Source organism: Poromitra crassiceps (assembly GCF_964638095.1).
Source record: "Poromitra crassiceps genome assembly, chromosome: 1".
In the NCBI taxonomy this organism is placed as follows: Eukaryota; Metazoa; Chordata; class Actinopteri; order Beryciformes; family Melamphaidae; genus Poromitra; species Poromitra crassiceps.
This window is the reverse complement of record NC_139623.1, coordinates 49,278,697-49,292,719: the sequence shown is the minus strand read 5'-3', so window position 1 is coordinate 49,292,719 and position 14,023 is coordinate 49,278,697. Positions and strand designations below refer to the sequence as shown.

Below are 14,023 nucleotides of genomic sequence, written 5' to 3'. Positions count from 1 at the left end.
TAACCAACCTACGTTCAGCTCACCATGAGCTGGTCTCCAAATGCGCGTCTCCAAATGCGCATTGCGCATCGCTGGCACAATGGCACCGTCAAGTTGTTTGAGGGGAGCGCTGTCTGGGCAAGCAAGCGCAGCTCGAGACAGGCACCAATGTGACCGGGGCCGTGTACCTTTCCCGCGGAGCGCACCACAAGTAGGCTACGGTTCGTGGAGCTCCTGGGCAGTGCCATGTGTCATCTATTTTCTTTTCTTTTGGTGTGTGACGTGCTTGGCGTGGTCTCAGCATCAATGGAGTTTACTCAAACTTTTTAAAACTCGTGCAATAATAAGTGCATAAACGATTTAAAAATGTGAGTAAACTATCTTAAAAGGTGCCTAAACGCTGCAGAGCATTGAAAAGGGTACCTAAACGGCTTTTACGTGCGTTTAGCCACCACTACAGCCCTGCATATATATAATATATGTGTATATATATATTAGGGTTGCACGGTATACCGAAATGTCAATACTTTTTCGATACTTTTTATTAAAAACGGTTCGGTATTGGAAGTTTCCAAAGTTCAGTACCATCACTTTAACTGGTCGTTGTTGTGCTTTTAAAAGGAAGTTGCGGGATTCCTCGTCTAATTAATGTTACACGCGACGCAACAAACACACATTTCCCAGTGTCTCTGCCATCACACTGGACATCAACACTAGCGGGAGACTTCTCCCCCTCCACCAAATATATATGAATGTTATGCGCAACGAACATGAACATGAACATCTTACCGAGAGGGAAGCTAAGTAGCTAACAGCTAAGCGTGTTAGCTAGCTAATCTGAAAAGCATGTAAACAGCGGTGAGAGAGACGGTAAAAGGAGGAGAAACCGCGAGTGCTTGTGTAGAACTAGTGCACGTTGTGTACAGCGGGTAATGAGCCGCTATTATTAAGATTAAAGTGAGATTCACGAGTTGAGAGCAGACAAACACTATCACAGCTGCGTCCTCTCCAGTCCTGCACATGACGTGTTCAGGAGCCGTCGGTAAAGCACGTGACTTTGGCCTTTGAGTGACATCTGTAATGTGTCACAACAAATTAAATAACCTGGGTTACCCTTACTATGTTATCGGGCTCTATCGTTGCATTGGCCTATAAACTGCGCCCAGCGCCAGGCGCAGCGCAGATTAATGGGCGTGGACCAGCCCACTCGATATTTTGGTGTCGGCGCTACAGGCGGGCTTAAGCATTATAACCACACCTTTTAAGCGTAAAATTATGCACAATCTGGTCATTGGAGAAGTGCAGTAAACAAATCACAAGCTTCCCTTTTAAGCTCCAATTCCACGGAGCGATCCAGTCCGGTCAGAAAAGCCAAGCGCTCGAGCTCCCCCCTCCCTTTCATCCCCGTCTGTCTGTCTCCATATATAGGCTATTTATTCCATATTATTATGCTTCTCAAACCAATCTAAACCGCAGTTTAAATACTGCAAGCATGTAAATACGCTACACTATAGCAAGATCAAAGTGAAAAGAATGTTCTAAACGCATTGGCTAGAAAAATATAGCCTATCCCTATGTCATGATGAGATTAGATTGGTGAAAGTTTGTCCAGAATGATATCGTTTTCTCTCCCCTGCTGCACAGGTAGGATGATGCACATAAATATAGCCTACATTATGTAAAGTCGTTGCAGAAATGTATTTTTATTGTAAAAGTAAATGTGAAGTATTGGAGGAGCAACATCACAGTAGGAAGTCACAGTAGAACCGTGTTACGGCTGTCACTCATCTAAATCACGTTAAATATGCGAGGGATATATATACCACCAGGATTACATATATGTTTCACATAGGGTTGTGTTTTGATTTCGCCATTTTATTTTGTCCAATATTGAAATGTTCCACAATTGCATGTTGTGTTAAGAGAAACATTATTTCGATCTACCACTTACCCTATTTAAGCTGATTTGGTTGCTATTTCTGGTCAAACGGATTGGCCTCAATGCATACTGGGAGATTTCACATGTGTGGCTTTGTGCCTGTCTGATGCGCGATAGAGAGGGAGTGAGAGAGAGAGAGGGGGGACAGAGAGTGAGACGGCAGAGGAGAGTCCGCGCAATTACGCACAATAATAGAACCGGCTAACTTTTTTTCCATCAGTCATTGTGCCTGTCTGATGCGCAAGAGAGAGGGAGTGAGAGAGAGAGAGAGGGGTGACAGAGAGTGAGATGGCAGAGGAGAGCTCCGCGCAACCGGCGCACTGAATAGGCCTGGTTTTGAAAAGCGATAAGTGCTAAATTAACGCCAGGACGGAAGATATCGTTAGGCCGGTATTTAAGGCCGAAACGCCCATTCTGGCCTATTCTGGCACTGCGCCACGCCTATTTGGCGTAAAGCGCATTTCGGGGCCTAAAACCATGTTGCTATTTTCCCGAGGCAGGCGCAAGGCACGTTTTTTTGCGTTTAACGCCAGTTTTTGAGCCATAATACAGCTGTACTTTTACTTGAGTACCATTTTTGTTTGCCCAGCACTACTCCCAGTCAGAGATGGGAAAATACACAAATTCTTTACTTAAGTAGAAGTACAGTTACTTGTGGAAAAGAAAGACTGGTAAAAGTAGAAGTACTGATTCAACTTGTTTACTCAAGGAAAAGTAAAAAGGTACACAGGCTTTGAAATGTAATAAAGTATCAAAGTAAAAAGTCTTCCTACCGGCTGTTTCTGTGCAAAGCTAACTATTAATATAATTTGAAGACTATTGAACTTAAAAGATCCCCTCCAAACATGTTTTAAGATGTAGAAAGGCTATACTTTGATTAATAATTTGTGTGATATGGTTTTTCCACAAGAAAGTGCACATAATGCATGAAAGCTGGTAGAGCGCGAGACGAGAGACAGACAAACAATGTTACATTGTTTTTGTCTGTCGTGTATTAAAACTAAAGTAACTAGCCTGTCTTGAAAATGTAAGAAGTAGAAAGTACAGATATTTGTGTTAAAAAGTTGTCAGAACAATAAATACTCGGTAAAGTGCAGATACCTGAAAATCCTACTTACTGTAAGTACAGTAACAAAGTATTTGTACTTAGTTACTTCCCATCTCTCCCAGTCCTCCCAGTTGGTGGACTTGATGGGCGACGAGAGCGCCGACGCCAAACCCACCAACACCCCGGGTGGCGCCACGGCCGGCGGTCTGCCGCCCCAGCCGCTCCTCACCTTCGACGACATGATGGACGGGACCTTGTGCTCGGTACGATACGATATTATCACGATCCTATAGTCACGATTTGCGATATTGCGATATGCTAGTATTGCGATGTATTGAGTATTGCGATCTTGCGATATGCTAGTATTGCGATATATTGAGTATTGCGATACATTGCGATTTATTACCTTTTTCCCACTGCAAATGATCAACATCTGTTTTATGTAAGATGTAAGTCTGTTCATCTCACTTCAATAATTTTTATTGCAGCAAAATTGTCAAGCAGACCGACTGGAACAACACTGTCATAAATGTTGCATGCACCTGACAATTTATATAATAAAATATCAAAATACTTGGCATTCATGCGATACGATATATTGCCACACAAAATATTGCCATACTGTACAGTGTTGATTTTTTTTCCCACCCTCAGTTCTCGGGCCATGGGGCCATCAGCGAGGATGAGCCGTCCAGCCTGGTGGATGTCTCTGGCTCAGATCACATGACCCTCAGCTACCAGCATGCACTGCAGCACGCGGCCGGCGACCAGGATGGACAGCTGCTCCTGACCAATGGGGAGACGCTGTTGAAAGAAGGAGGGACTCAGGTCAGAGAGCCTGCTGCTGTGCTGGACATCAGACACGAGGTTCCACTCTATTTGTGTCTTCATAGCAAGGCTGTAATGATTAGTTGATTAATCGATTAGTCAATTAGTCGATCAACTGAAAATTAATCAGCAACTACTTTTATAATTGATAAAACAATTTTTTAAGGTGGAAAAAATACTAAAATTCTCTCATTCCAGCTTCTTAATTGTGAATATTTTCTCGTGACTTTAGTCTTCTATGACAGTAAACTGATTATCTTTGGGTTGTGGACTGTTGGTCAGGACAAAAGAAGACATTTGGACTTTGGGGGAAAAGTGATCGACATTTGTCACCATTTTGTAACATTTTATAGACCAAACGACTAATCGATTAAACAAGAAAAAAATTGACAGATTAATCGACAATGGAAATAATACTTGCAGGCCCAATTCTGTATTGATAGATGTTTTCTTTCTCCTCCTGTCTGTCTCCTGCCCGTCTGTCCATCCATCCAGGCCAGTGAGGGCTATTTCAGCCAATCACAGGAAGAGGAATTTGGCCAATCAGATGAGTGCTCGGCTAAACCTACGCCAGTATTTTATAACAAGCCACCAGGTGAGATACTGATCTGAAAATGAATTGGTAAAGTAGCTCTCAAATCTACCTACTTCCATTACTGGATGCTGCAGATCTCTCTCTGGGTCTGGGACACTTCCCCTTAACTCATTCACTGCCAATATCTGACTGGCATTTTTGGCACAGGCCAAGTATTTCCATAATGTTTGGTCATCTTTCAAGACCCACAGTAAATTCTGTACTAGGACTACAGTGATGTCCAATACCTCGAAATGAAGATCTAAGTCTCTACTTTCACCCCCAAAAAGAAAGTTAGCTTTTAGCATGTTCTGTACTCTACTTATAACCCTTTTTATACACCCCATGTTCACCAAAAAAAGCCTGTCTGGGAAGAGAAAAGGGAGAAAAAAGCATTTTTGTAAAAGGGCACAATCTCAGGCATAACTCACTCTCAATTCTTTTATTTTGAACTGTATTGACATCAGACATGTAAATATTATTCGTTAGGACACAAATGACAAAAAAAATAATATATATATATATATATATACACACATGAAGTGCTTTTTTTTTACATTCAACAATACAGTTTACTCGGTGTGAGTGTGCAGACAGACAGACAGACAGACACACCGACAGACAGACAGACAGACAGACAGACAGACACACACACACACACACACACACACACACACACACACACACACACACACACACGATCCCCCTTTTAGATTTCTAACCCAACATAGGATAAGCAATAACCACGCCCTGTGGCGCTGGGATTGGCCAGGAGCAACACTGGAGGGCGAGCAGCCCAGCGATTACATGAACCAACTGAATAGCTCTTGAGAAGGACAGCGGGCTGCTGTGAGTGCCTTCTGCCCGCTGCTGCCTAGCTGTTCCTGTGTTTATTTTGATTTGTTCTGGTACACCGTCCTCGTCCATGTCTCCCTGTCATATCTATGATCGTTCCCGTTTTCCCCTCGGCTATTCAACACGTCCTCACCGCCCTCGCAAACTGATCGATCATTTCCTCATTCCTCCGATGATCAAACACATCTCTTGATTACTTTCTCCCGTTTTCTCTTGGCTGGCACAGAGGAAGGCGACTCCAGCTCGGCGTTACAATGGCGTTTCTCCTGTCTGCACAAGGAAGCGTTACCCGCTCTCTGCTATTCCTCTTGCTCAATTTATAAAACAACAGCTGCGGTATGTGTTTGATCGCGTGCTGTCGGCTACCCTTTGAAGGCAGGGACCTGTGTCTGTGTGACAGGCTGGGCAAGTGTTTGCTGCAGGCGCTGCACCAATAAAAACAAAAACACGTCAAACACGTCCTTGGCGGGGAAGGCCATTGCTGATAACACGTCAAAGACGTCATTGGCGGTGAATGAGTTAAGCTGGAATTATGCTTGACGTTTGGACTGTCGCATGGAAATGAGAGACATGGAATCCTGATGAGAAAACCTGTGCAGCTTTTATACTCTGTGCGGGTTTCTGCTCGCGGAAGTGAGCGGGAGTCTTGAAAACTCCACTTTGTCGCCCAGCCGCGTCCACGTAGTTACGTAGTTACAAAACCGTCCGCGTGGGAGCCTTGCGGAGGGGCGTGTCTGCTGATTTGACATCATCCGCACGGACACTCGCCGATGCAGGAAGCATAATTCCATCTTTTTTATTTTTATTTAACCTTTATTTAGACAGGCGAGTCATTATGAAACAAATTCTTATTTACACTGACGGCCTGTGGGGTAAGGGAGAGGGGCTGCAAAAAGAGTCATGTTAAGGATAAAAAGGATAAAAACAGTGCATTATAAAACAGGGTATAAAACATATCAACAATCACATAGGATAGAGCCAAAACACAGCATAACACAACACGGCACAACGTAGAACCAACACAACACAACACAGCACAACGCAGCACAACACAACAAGACAAAACAATACAGGATAAACCAAACAAAACACAGCATGATGGGGGAAGGGGGTAGAGGGAGGGAGGGGTAGAGAGGGAGGGAGGGGGGATGGGAAGAAGGGAGGAGGGAGGGAGGAAAGGAGAAGGGGAAAGGGGGTAGAGGGAGGGGGGGAGGGAAGAAGGGAGGGGGAGGGGAGGAAAAGGGGAAGGGGGTAGAGGGAGGGGGGATGGGAAGAAGGGAGGGGGGAGGGAGGAAAAGGAGAAGGGAAAGGGGGTAGAGGGAGGGAAGGGGTAAAGAGGGAGGGGGGGGTGGGAAGAAGGGGGGGTAGGAAAAGGAGAAGGGGGAGGGGGTAGAGAGGGAGAGGGAGGGTAGGAAAAGGAGAAGGGGGGGGGGGGTACTATGAGGGGGGGAAGCAGACACAGCGGTCAACAAAGAGCTGTTGGAGTTTCTGTCTGAAAATGGAAAGTGATGTCAGGGTTGCGAGTTTGAGGGTGCTCTGAAGAATATTCCAGTCATATGCTGCTGCAAAACGGAAGGAGGTGCGGCCGAAGACAGTTCTATAAGCGGTTGAGCTGGGGATAGAAAGCTGGATCTACCCGCTTGATCTTGTGCTATAGGTGTTTGTTGCTATGTGGAGGAGAGATGAGAGGTAATGTGGTGTCTTGCCTAGTATAGACTTAAAAATAAAGTGGTACCGATGGAGGGATCGTCGGGTTTTAAGGGAGGGCCAGTCTACCAGATTGTAGAGGTCACAATGGTGAGTCTGGAAGGGTGCATTGGTAGCGAAACGGATAGCTGAATGGTGAAGCGTGTCTAATTTTTTGAGGGCTGATGCTGAGGCTGTTCTATAAATGATATCGCCGTAATCCAGAATCGGAAGAATTGTCAACTTGACGAGGGTGTGTTTGGCCGGGTGAGTAAAGGAAGATTTATTGCGGAAGAGGAAAGCTAATCTTGCTTTGATTTTAGTCTGAAGGTTATTGATGTGTGTATTGAAGGAAAGGGATGAGTCCAGCCAGATGCCCAGATATTTGTATGAATCCACAAATTCCAGGGCCACGCCCTCAGGTGTGCCATCGGCACAGATGATCTTGGGGGGGCTGGGGGCATCCTTAATTCGGGAGAAGAGCATACACTTGGTCTTTTTTGTGTTAAGGCGGAGATGCAGATTGAAAAAGGATTTCTCTACGTCCGTGAGGCTCTGTTGGAGAGTGGTTGCTGCAGATTGGAGGGAGGGGCCAACTGAATACAGGATGGTATCATCGGCATAGAGGTGGATACGGGACTTGCCCGCTGCTTTAGCAACATCATTAATATAAATGGAAAATAAGGTAGGGCCCAGGATAGAGCCCTGGGGCACACCTTTGAAAACAGCAAGAGGATCAGAGATAATGTTCCCAGTTTTCACCTGCTGGATACGGTTAGCGAGATAGCTCGCGAACCAATCACAGCAGGAGGGGGACAAGCCGATGCTGGAGAGTCTACGCAGCAGGGTATTGTGTTCGACAGAGTCGAAGGCTTTAGCCAGGTCGATAAAAGTGGCTAAGCAGACCTGCTTGCTGGCCAAAGCTGTGGTGACATCATCGAGAACCTTCATGGTGGCGGTCAGACATCCATGAAGGTGTCTGACCTTCCTTGTAAGGGTATCCATCCCAGCTGCCCTGTGGCGGCTGGGGCAGAAAAGGACTGGGTTGCATTAACAAAGTGTTGATTAAAGAGTGAGGCCATACGAGGTTTGTCGGAAATGACAACACCATTGAAAGTCATGGAGACTGGGAGGTGAGGGGAAGCCAGCTTATTCTCCATAGATTTTACTGTTCGCCAGAACTTCAGAACTAGCTTCAGCCAGCTAGGGTCGGAAGTGAACCATTCACTTGGCCAGTGATTGGCCAGTGGTGGATTCAGTCTTCACCACCAGCCCATTTTTCGAACCACTCTCTCATTAGTCTCGCTAGCCAGCCTCTCTTCCCTTCCGTCAGAGAGTCTGGCGCCATGGAAACAGGCAACAGGGATAAGCCCTCCCCTGCTCTAAAGCTGCTCTCCCATTCGAGCGGCTGTTTCGGTGGCAGCAGGATATCCGCTCCCCCGCTTGCAAGCTCTGTCACACGCTCTGTCATTGGCTCCGACCATGTCAATCAGCTCCCATGTGTGTCGCTGTAATGCTCCCGGCCGCCGAATGTGAAAACAACGACGCTAACTAGCTAGCGTAGAAAGCTAACAGCAGAAACCTACAGGCTAACTCGTTGCTACACGCGGAAAATGGCAAGTTTTGAAGAAAATTTGGATTGTGCAATAAAGAAGGCCTGCTCGGCACAAGTTCCACCCCAAAACTATTTTCCAAGGGCACTAACGCTAAGCACCGCCCAAGACGAGGATGATTGGTTAACCCAAACAGAGCATTTTTTTCGCAATCCCACAATGGAAACCTGCGGCGCCAGACTCTCTGACGGAAGGGAAGAGAGGCTGGCTAGCGAGACTACTCTCTCATTGGTGCTACGACCTGTCACTCATTCAATTTCACCCCCCTAGACGCGCCCTCAAACCCCAGCACTGGCTGTGAAGTGGCACAGACTCACTAAGTAGTATGCGGAGCGCAGCGATTCAACGTAATATTTGAGTCTGAAGAGAGACTACGCACAACCCAGCTAGCTAGCAAACATGGATAAATGGCTCAAATGTCCAGGTGCTGTCTCTCCACATTCAGGTTTAGGGGAGAAGGAAAAAAGAGGCCAAGCCCAAACACCGGTGTCGGTGCAGATCTAGCTCGCCTTCAGAAATAGCTTGGGTAGCCATTTCAAGGGGCACATACTGTAAGACAAAACAGGTCAAGGGGCACATACTGTAAGACAAAACAGGTCAAGGGGCACATACTGTAAGACAAAACAGGTCAAGGAACACATACTGTAAGACAAAACAGGTCAAGGAGCACATACTGTAAGACAAAACAGGTCAAGGGGTACATACTGTAAGACAAAACAGCTGAAGGAACACATACTGTAAGACAAAACAGGTCAAGGAGCACATACTGTAAGACAAAACAGGTCAAGGGGTACATACTGTAAGACAAAACAGGTCAAGGGGCACATACTGTAAGACAAAACAGGTCAAGGGGCACATACTGTAAGACAAAACAGGTCAAGGAACACATACTGTAAGACAAAACAGCTGAAGGAACACATACTGTAAGACAAAACAGCTGAAGGAACACATACTGTAAGACAAAACAGGTCAAGGAGCACATACTGTAAGACAAAACAGCTGAAGGAGCACATACTGTAAGACAAAACAGGTCAAGGAGCACATACTGTAAGACAAAACAGCTGAAGGAACACATACTGTAAGACAAAACAGGTCAAGGGGCACATACTGTAAGACAAAACAGGTCAAGGGGCACATACTGTAAGACAAAACAGGTCAAGGAGCACATACTGTAAGACAAAACAGGTCAAGGGGCACATACTGTAAGACAAAACAGGTCAAGGGGCACATACTGTAAGACAAAACAGGTCAAGGAACACATACTGTAAGACAAAACAGGTCAAGGGGCACATACTGTAAGACAAAACAGGTCAAGGAACACATACTGTAAGACAAAACAGGTCAAGGGGCACATACTGTAAGACAAAACAGGTCAAGGAGCACATACTGTAAGACAAAACAGGTCAAGGGGCACATACTGTAAGACAAAACAGCTGAAGGAACACATACTGTAAGACAAAACAGCTGAAGGAACACATACTGTAAGACAAAACAGGTCAAGGGGTACATACTGTAAGACAAAACAGGTCAAGGAGCACATACTGTAAGACAAAACAGCTGAAGGAGCACATACTGTAAGACAAAACAGGTCAAGGGGCACATACTGTAAGACAAAACAGGTCAAGGAACACATACTGTAAGACAAAACAGCTGAAGGAACACATACTGTAAGACAAAACAGCTGAAGGAACACATACTGTAAGACAAAACAGCTGAAGGAACACATACTGTAAGACAAAACAGGTCAAGGAGCACATACTGTAAGACAAAACAGCTGAAGGAGCACATACTGTAAGACAAAACAGGTCAAGGAGCACATACTGTAAGACAAAACAGCTGAAGGAACACATACTGTAAGACAAAACAGGTCAAGGGGTACATACTGTAAGACAAAACAGCTGAAGGAGCACATACTGTAAGACAAAACAGGTCAAGGGGTACATACTGTAAGACAAAACAGCTGAAGGAACACATACTGTAAGACAAAACAGGTCAAGGGGTACATACTGTAAGACAAAACAGCTGAAGGAGCACATACTGTAAGACAAAACAGGTCAAGGGGTACATACTGTAAGACAAAACAGCTGAAGGAACACATACTGTAAGACAAAACAGGTCAAGGGGTACATACTGTAAGACAAAACAGCTGAAGGAACACATACTGTAAGACAAAACAGGTCAAGGGGCACATACTGTAAGACAAAACAGCTGAAGGAACACATACTGTAAGACAAAACAGCTGAAGGAGCACATACTGTAAGACAAAACAGGTCAAGGGGCACATACTGTAAGACAAAACAGCTGAAGGAACACATACTGTAAGACAAAACAGGTCAAGGGGTACATACTGTAAGACAAAACAGCTGAAGGAGCACATACTGTAAGACAAAACAGGTCAAGGGGCACATACTGTAAGACAAAACAGCTGAAGGAACACATACTGTAAGACAAAACAGGTCAAGGGGCACATACTGTAAGACAAAACAGCTGAAGGAACACATACTGTAAGACAAAACAGGTCAAGGGGCACATACTGTAAGACAAAACAGGTCAAGGAACACATACTGTAAGACAAAACAGCTGAAGGAACACATACTGTAAGACAAAACAGCTGAAGGAACACATACTGTAAGACAAAACAGGTCAAGGAGCACATACTGTAAGACAAAACAGCTGAAGGAACACATACTGTAAGACAAAACAGGTCAAGGGGTACATACTGTAAGACAAAACAGCTGAAGGAGCACATACTGTAAGACAAAACAGGTCAAGGGGTACATACTGTAAGACAAAACAGCTGAAGGAACACATACTGTAAGACAAAACAGGTCAAGGGGTACATACTGTAAGACAAAACAGCTGAAGGAGCACATACTGTAAGACAAAACAGGTCAAGGGGTACATACTGTAAGACAAAACAGGTCAAGGGGCACATACTGTAAGACAAAACAGCTGAAGGAGCACATACTGTAAGACAAAACAGGTCAAGGGGTACATACTGTAAGACAAAACAGCTGAAGGAACACATACTGTAAGACAAAACAGGTCAAGGGGTACATACTGTAAGACAAAACAGCTGAAGGAGCACATACTGTAAGACAAAACAGGTCAAGGGGCACATACTGTAAGACAAAACAGCTGAAGGAACACATACTGTAAGACAAAACAGGTCAAGGGGCACATACTGTAAGACAAAACAGCTGAAGGAGCACATACTGTAAGACAAAACAGGTCAAGGGGCACATACTGTAAGACAAAACAGCTGAAGGAACACATACTGTAAGACAAAACAGGTCAAGGAGCACATACTGTAAGACAAAACAGCTGAAGGAGCACATACTGTAAGACAAAACAGGTCAAGGGGCACATACTGTAAGACAAAACAGCTGAAGGAACACATACTGTAAGACAAAACAGGTCAAGGGGTACATACTGTAAGACAAAACAGCTGAAGGAGCACATACTGTAAGACAAAACAGGTCAAGGGGCACATACTGTAAGACAAAACAGCTGAAGGAACACATACTGTAAGACAAAACAGGTCAAGGGGCACATACTGTAAGACAAAACAGCTGAAGGAACACATACTGTAAGACAAAACAGGTCAAGGGGCACATACTGTAAGACAAAACAGGTCAAGGGGCACATACTGTAAGACAAAACAGGTCAAGGAGCACATACTGTAAGACAAAACAGGTCAAGGGGCACATACTGTAAGACAAAACAGCTGAAGGAACACATACTGTAAGACAAAACAGCTGAAGGAACACATACTGTAAGACAAAACAGCTGAAGGAACACATACTGTAAGACAAAACAGGTTGGGAACCACTGAATGATGGGATGATTGACCTGTAAAGTTTTGAATTGTGCGTTGGGACCATTGACTGTAAAAACCGATGCAGAAGTGAATACGTCACCGACATGTATACCTGTAGGTTTCTGACGGGATGTTTTGAAGCAAAAAGTTTGGGCTCATGGTTGCCACCATGTTGACATTTTTTGAGCCGGAGCAGCCAGAGTGAAGCCAAGGGTCGTTTTAACTCCATTTTATAACAGGCATCACGTTCATGACACACAGGCATATGGACACACTTTAGAACAAGTGTGAATAGCTGCGACCACACACAAAAAAATGTTGACCTCCATGCCAAATTTCAGCTGCCTAGGGTGAAAACTGGCCGTCAAAGGGTAGGGAATTTTTTGTCGACCGACCAACAGAGCAACATATAGAGCTGCTGGTCGCAGCTAAGAAGTGAAATTAGCTACTAACACCAAAACCGCTTTTCGAAAAGATTTTAAATAGTACTTTTCTATGGTAATGGTTTGCTTTTACAGAATGAATGTGGTCAACAAAAGTAACACAAACATGTTTATGTGTTTGTTTGTTTGTTTGTTTGTTTGTTTGTTTGTTTGTGTGCGCGTGTTTCCAGAGATTGACATTACATGCTGGGACACAGACCCCGTGGTTGATGAAGACGACGACTAAACTGGCCAATCAGAAACCGCCACCAGACCAAGAGGAAGTAGGAAGTGCACATCATCGTCAAGAAGCAGATTTTTCAACAACAAAAAAACACACAAACAAAAAAGTAAATAAGTCTTGCATCAAAACAAATTCTGTATAATCTTCTAGAGGAAAAATTAAAAAAGGTTAGCCACCAAAAAGGGGTCTGAGTTATCGTTAAAGATGCTAATGGGTTGGAAAGCTCGTTTTAAGACTTTTTTTTTCTTTCTGTGTATGTGTTTATTTTATTTATTTGTTTTGTTTTTGTTTTTGTTTTTGCTATGCAGATGTAATAGCTGGGGACACTTGTTGGTGTATTTGATTGATCACACAGCAAAGTAGCGCACAGTTGTATGTTAGAGACAATGACAATGAACCTAGTCGATAGTGCTTTAATAAAATAACCCCCAATACTAACTACCATTACCATGGATTATTACAGCTCCCAGATACAGTATCCTCCTTTCCATTTATTTTATTATCTCTTTTCTACCTCCCTCCTTCCCTCAACACCGCAAAAAAATACATTTAACTCCACAAGTCCACTCATTTTGCATTTAGTCTCAACATCTCGCTTTGGTTAAATGGTAACATTTTATATGAATACACATATTCACCATTAACTAGTTGCTTATTAACATAATACTAAGAGTTTCTCCTCAATAACCTCCTAATTACTGCTTATTGATAGTAAGTAAGTTGTTGTACATGAATTATGATCATAATATGCTTTCAACTTACTTACTATCAATAAGCAGTATTTAGGAGGTTATTGAGGTACAACTATTAATTAATGGCCTAGTAGTTGTAGAATATGGTCATGCACTATAAGGCATTAATAAGTGCTTTATAATGACTAATGAACGGCGGCAAATAATATTTGCTGTTTATGCTGCTAATATACATGCTAATATGCAACTAGTTAAAGAGTGTGGTGCAGTTTATTTTATTTTATTTCAATTTACAGTTTAGGTTCAAGATTCTTATGAACCCC

The 14,023-nt window shown here is 43.9% G+C and overlaps 1 protein-coding gene across 4 annotated transcripts in view; it reads left to right on the top strand.

Annotated features, from left to right (window-relative positions):
* dbn1 (drebrin 1) overlaps positions 1-13,742 on the top strand; it is a 410,797-nt gene extending 397,055 nt beyond the window's left edge. For 3 of the 4 annotated variants that reach the window (XM_083638790.1, XM_083638789.1, XM_083638792.1), the window contains exons 13-16: positions 3,089-3,229; positions 3,621-3,833; positions 4,290-4,389; positions 12,956-13,742. In XM_083638790.1, coding sequence (XP_083494916.1) covers positions 3,089-3,229; positions 3,621-3,833; positions 4,290-4,389; positions 12,956-13,011 — 510 coding nt within the window. In that variant the 3' untranslated portion in view covers positions 13,012-13,742. The remainder of the gene's footprint in view (positions 1-3,088; positions 3,230-3,620; positions 3,834-4,289; positions 4,390-12,955) is intronic. The other variant, XM_083638791.1, reaches the window with a different exon arrangement.
* Positions 13,743-14,023: the final 281 nt, after the last annotated feature.